This window comes from Bos indicus x Bos taurus, chromosome 3 (genome assembly GCF_003369695.1).
Source record: "Bos indicus x Bos taurus breed Angus x Brahman F1 hybrid chromosome 3, Bos_hybrid_MaternalHap_v2.0, whole genome shotgun sequence".
Lineage (NCBI taxonomy): Eukaryota > Metazoa > Chordata > Mammalia > Artiodactyla > Bovidae > Bos > Bos indicus x Bos taurus.
In genome coordinates this window covers 16,170,268-16,176,267 of record NC_040078.1, presented here as the reverse complement: position 1 = coordinate 16,176,267, position 6,000 = coordinate 16,170,268, and the positions used below count along the sequence as shown (strand labels likewise).

Below are 6,000 nucleotides of genomic sequence, written 5' to 3'. Positions count from 1 at the left end.
TCCATGGGGGCTTCCATCAGGCTGCACCCATTATGTTATCCCAGGAACCTGGATCCTGGTTTGGATCTGCCTAAAGGCCTAATGGAAAAGCACATTCTAATTAGCAGTTGCCCAGCCAGAAACTCTTCAGCCTAGACCTTATTTCAGCACTTTTCATTCCCTTCAAACTCGGCTGTGAGGCCACCCTGTCAGCTTCAGGCTCCTTGGGGAACCTTGGTGGGCTCTTTCAAGAGGTGTTTGTGGTTGCTTCTGAAAAGCCGAGTACCAGTTTCTGTCTGTCAAACTGGGAGGGCGGACACGCACGTTTTGACACCTCCGGCCTGGACCCTGTGTCAGGTGTATAGATCTTCACAGCCACAGTGTCTTCATAACTATACCGACAATTAGTTATATACCGACAATACAGACCCTTATATCTGACAGATGAGGAAACAGAAACTCAAGGGAATTGTGGTCACAGACACAGTAGGTGGAGGTCTGGACGGGAACCCAGGTCTCAATCCCCTTCTAAAGCCCAAACCTTTTCCTTGCGGGTACTGCGGGGGACAGACAGGCACGGGGAAAGAATGTACCTTTACTGCAGTGAGTCTCCTGATGCCTCAGCCCAGATCTATTAAATCAGAATCTCTGGGTGTGGGAATCAGACACGGATGGTTTTAAGGGCTCCCAGGTGGTTCAGAGGGACAGAAAGGGCTGCCAAGCACTGCTTTACTGTAACTGTAAGAGGCACATCGCCTCCTCCAGGGCTCTCCAGGTGCTCCTTTCACAGAGTAATCCTGGTCCGAAACCAAAAATCAAAACCGAGCCAGTGGTGTCTAATTCCCCTGCTCTGATCAACAGAAGTAGGGGGAGGGTCCCCGGCCGAGCTCGCCCCCGCGGGGTTCGGAGCTCCTGCCCTGGAGGTTCAGGTGCGGCGCTGCGGCAGGAAGCCACCCCCTCCGCTCGGCCGGTGCGCGGGGCTGTTGCGCCATCCTCCTCGACTTTCGTAACAGCACCCTGGGACAGCCGAGAGACAGCTCCAGGGCGAGTTCCTCAAATGTTTTCCTGCCTTGCCGGGACCGTCCGCGGTTCTGAGTCATGTGCAAGTGGGAAGTCGCACTGACACTGAGCACGGCCAGAGGGACCCGAGCCGAGAGCGGCGCAGGGCTCGGGGACTCGCCGTGCGTGCGGAGCGCGGGCCCCCCGGGGATGGGGGCTGCCCTCCGGGCGTGAGCCCGCCCGCCGCCCCGCCCCAGCCGTCGGCTCCCGGCCCGCCCGCCCGCCCGCCCTCCTGTCTCTCTGGGAACATGGGGCATTAGGCGAGGAGGAAGCATGCTGGCCGTCCGCTGCGCGCTGCTGACCGCCCTCCTCGCCGCGTCCGGGACGGCGCTGGTCTTGAAGGGCTGCCCCGCTCTGGGTAAGGGCTTCGGGCGCTTCCGGAGGGCTGGGGCAGCTGGCGGGTGGAGGAACCGAGGTTGCTGCGGTAGACGCTGGGCGGCGGAGGGAGGCAGGGGGCAGTGATGGCTCCCCATGTCCGGGGCTAGCTGGCGTCCCCGCGGCACAAGGTGCGGCCCCGGGCTCCCCAAGCTGTCCCCCCGCGGGCGCTAGCTCGCGCGCCCCCTTGCTGCGTCCTGCCGCTTCGGCCCGGCGCGCTCTCCCCGTGACTTCTCTGCCTCCGGTAAGCTCTCTGCGATCCGCGTACAGGACGTGGTGTATTCTCAGAAACCCGATCCTCGGGTCTCCTTGCCGTGCCCCCCAAGAGTCCTTACACAACTGCGTCCTGGGTTACTTTAAAAGGAGATGCCCTAGCGGAGTGGAATTCCTGTCCCGGGCGTCCTTTATACCAGCGCCGCGTTTGCCCCTCAGCTTTTGGAGAAGGCATCCCGCCTGGCTCTTCCCTCGGACCCCGGGTTGATGTGTGAATGACAGTGCCCTGACTGTGAAGGGAGTGACATCATGGGCGCTGAATCAGGACCTTCCGGCTGTTCACTGCCCGCACTTGCTTAGGCAGACACCGGCTCTAGCAAGCCCTGTGCCTCAGATCTGGGAATTTAAGCCAAGTAAGGAGGTTTGGCCAGGGGATTGAGACGTCTTGAGACTGGCACACACTGGACTCCACTTTCAGACGAGAGAAGGAGGGGTGAGGCCCAGGGCACAGGGCACTTGTTGCTCCTGTGAACTGTAATGTGCCTCTAGCCGAATCCTCTCTGGGCTCTGGCGGCATGCCCTGCAGCACGTCTTTCTTCTGGAGGACCCTGGCAACTGTTTCTCCAGAGATTTGTTTTAGGGTCTGAAGGCTTCTTTGAGGCCACAGTGGAAAACCAAGGGGACAGCCGGAGGCTTCTGGGAATAGATGGCTGGGGGCCGGTGACTCTGGCTTTCACTGCTAGATCGCACTGTGCCCCTGCCCTGGGTGAACACCTTCAATCATCCTTCCCTGCTGGAGAGAACCAGGGGCTGGTGTGCCTGCAGCTCCCTTCGCCTTCTGAATGGTTGTGATTTTTGTGCTTCAAGGAGGAAAGAAAAGGGATTCCTTTTCACAGCACATGTTTATAACCCCAGCCGGTAAAAGCGGCTGTGGAAGGCCTCCTGTGCTTTACACACATTCTCTGCTGGATCTGAGTAATACTTTGTTCCAGAGAGGAGGCCATCATTTAGAGAGGTTGGGTCGGGAAGTTGTCAGGACAGCTTGGTGGAGGCCCACCCCTCCAAGGTACTGTGCTCTGATGTGGTAGATCCCCAAGACTTCTAAATGGAGAACTAGCCCGGCAAGCAGAGCTGGGGGTGTCTGGGGGACAACCTGGCCATCACCCCTGGCTGACCAAGTGCTGGCCAGAAGAGGCCAAGGGAAGGGGAGGCCTGGGTTTGCCCGGTGTTCTATCAGAGAGAGGGAAGGCAGGGTTGAGGCCTGGGGCACCCAGGAGGGAGCAAGCCTTCCCTGCCTGCCTCTGTTGCTACTCACACCATACCCCAGGGCACCTGCCCCAGGGAGGTTACTGCTGTAGCTGCTGCTTCCTTTTTCTCCTAAGTGGCTATAAAGCACTGCAAGGGCAGGCGGTTGCAGTCAGTTCTCCATTTTCCTGGTGCTCAGGTTGGTCCGGCGAAGTGGTCTCAAGGCTTGGATAGCCTTGTAAAAGGCAGAACTGAGAGTTTGGGGAGGAAGTGAAAGCCCTCCCAGTTCAGAAGGAACATGCAGAGAAGTAGAAAATACCCAGCTCCCCTCCCACACCCACACAGATCTCAACCCACAAACTTGAGAGCAAAAATAAAGACATTGTACAGGAAGCATGGAGCAAATGACTGTGAGATATCTTGCTTTGGAGAAGTGAGGGGCCGAGCTGGGTAGCAGAGGCTGGAGTTGGTTTAGAGGGGAAATCCACTGACTCTCCTGGCTGTGGGCCCTTATTGCCGAGAGGCGTGTTTTCCTTGGGATCAGCTGCTGCCCACACATCTGAGCGCTGGCAGGGCTTCGCAAGTGAACTGCTGTCTAGGGGCCTGGACTAGTTGGGACGTAGGTGTCAGGTGTGGAAAGCCTGGACATCTGTGACTGAGGTTCCTCTCGCCTTCTGTATTGCGAGACGGTGCACAAAACAAACACCTACACCTTTAAATCTCAAAGTCCTATCTTAATCTCTAAACTTCCCTTCAGGGCAACCTCTTTCAGTTCCAGTGCCTACCTGCGTTCCTTAGTCAGTTCAGTTCAACCACTCAGGCGTGTCGGATTCTTTGTGGCCCCATGGTCTGCAGCACGCCAGGCTTCCCTGTCCATCACCAACTCCCTGAGCTTACTCAAACTCATGTCCATCGAGTTGGTGATACCATCCAACCCTTCTCCTCCTGCCTTCAATCTTTCCCAGCATCAGGGTCTTTTCCAGTGAGTCAGTTCTTCGCATCAGTTGGCCAAAGTATTGGAGTTTCAGCTTCAGCATCAGTCCTTTCAATGACTATTCAGGACTGATTTCCTTTAGGATTGACTGGTTTGATCTCCTTGCAGTCCAAGGGACTCTTAAGAGCCTTCTCCAACACCACAGTTCGAAAGCATCAATTCTTTGGCGCTCAGCTTTCTTTTTACTCCAACTCTCACATCCATACATGACTACTGGAAAAACCATAGCTTTGACTAGACAGACCTTTGTCGGCAAAGTAATGTCTCTACTTTTTAATATGCTGTCTAGGTTGGTCATAACTTTCCTTCCAAGGAGTAAGCGTCTTTTAATTTCATGGCTGCAGTCACCATCTGCAGTGATTTTGGAGCCCTCCAAAATAAAGTCTGTCACTGTTTCCATTGTTTCCCCATCTATTTGCCATGAAGTGATAGGATCGGATGCCATGATCTTAGTTTTCTGTATGTTGAGTTTTAAGCCAAATTTTTCACTCTCCTTTTTCACTTTCATCAAGAGGCTCTTTAGTTCCTAGTCTCACCTTAAATCAATATTTCTCAAAAGACTCATTCTGGGTCTATTTGAATAAAAGTTGGTGTGTGTGTGTGTATGTGTTCCTGCTTGGGTGCCCTGGGAGTGGGGGGTGGGTACTTGACAAGAATGCTGATCCTTGGCCCCTGCCCCAGATTTACTGAAGAGAAATATTTGGAAGTAAGGCTCAGGAAATGTCCTGCAACAAATACCACTTGTGATTCACAGATTTGAGGATGACTGGCTAAACGGGGCGATGGAGAACTGCAGGAAGGCCTTCTGCACTTCTAGCTTCTAGTTGCCAGAAATCCCTCCCACTTTAGCTCCACCTCTTGCTGTGCTGTGCGTGCGTAGTCGCTCAGTTGTGTCTGTCTCTTTGCGACCCCATGGACTGTAGCCTGCCAGGCTCCTCTGGTCCACGGGGATTCTCCAGGCAAGAATATGGGAGTGGGTTGCCATGCCCTCCTCCAGGGGATCTTCCCAACCCAGGGATCAAACCTGTGTCTCCCACACTGCAGGCGGATTCTTTACCGACAGAGCCTCCTGGGAAGCCCGCCTCTTGTTGACTCTGGCTCAGATGGTAAAGAATCTGCCTGCAATGCAGGAGATCCAAGTTTGATTCCTGGGTTGGGAAGATCCCCTGGAGAAGGGAATGGCTAACCAATCCTGTATTCTTGCCTGGAGAATCCCATGGACAGAGTAGTCTGGCGGACTACAGTCCCTGGGATCTCAAAAAGTCGACACAACTGAGCAATGAACACTTTCACTTGTTTTTACTTGTTTACTCACTGCCGAAAACAGTTATGAATCCTGTGAAGCCCTGGAATCAGCCACTCAGTGAAGTGAAGTGAAAGTTGCTCAGTCGTGTCTGACTCTTTGTGACCCCATGGACTATACAGTCACCACCTAAAGTCTGCCCTAAAAGGAGCTTAAGATGATCAAGGGTGAATCCCTAGGAGGGACTGAGGAAACCCTCTGTCCTGTCCTGCTTGGTGCCTGCTACTCAAGGACCAAGTTGTTGGAGCGGGGTGGACCAAGATCCTGAGGAGCAGGCCTGTGGATCCTCACTGCACATCACATCTCTGACCCTCTGCATCTTGGCCTGTGGACTGGGTTAACAAATCCTCCCCTTACAGGGTGTTTGGAAGGATTACACATGGCTGGTCCAGTTGCTCACTTTCCTTCACTTCCCTTCTGGTTCTCCTATCCCACCAGCCTTGCCTGCTACCAGCCCACCCAGTGAGCCAGAGCATTCCTATTACTAAATCTGGGGTTTTCCAGGTGAGGCTTAAAGATCTAGATCTGTTCTCTCTAATATGGTAGCCACTTACTAAGTAGGGCTGCTTGAAAAATTTGAATTAATTTAAAAAATCACAATTAAATTGTAGTTCTTTTGTTACACTAGTCACACTTGGCTACCATATTGGACAGCAAAAGTATAGAGCATTTTGATCATCGCAGAAAGTTCTACAGGACAGCGCTTGGTCTTGAGTGCTAAACAGTTTCTTCCAGAGATTTTCTGTTGCTTTTTATCCCTCTCTGGACCTTCTTTCCACATGAACACAGCTCATCTTGAACAGTTAATGGTTAAGGTTTTGGAGCCAGACTG

General features: G+C 53.7%; 1 protein-coding gene across 1 annotated transcript in view; it reads left to right on the top strand.

Moving 5' to 3' along the window:
• The first annotated feature begins 860 nt into the window (after positions 1–860).
• The window catches only part of IL6R (interleukin 6 receptor), a 55,020-nt gene continuing 49,880 nt past the window's right edge, over positions 861–6,000 (top strand). The window contains exon 1 of the mRNA XM_027532103.1: positions 861–1,396. Coding sequence (XP_027387904.1) covers positions 1,312–1,396 — 85 coding nt within the window. The 5' untranslated portion in view covers positions 861–1,311. The remainder of the gene's footprint in view (positions 1,397–6,000) is intronic.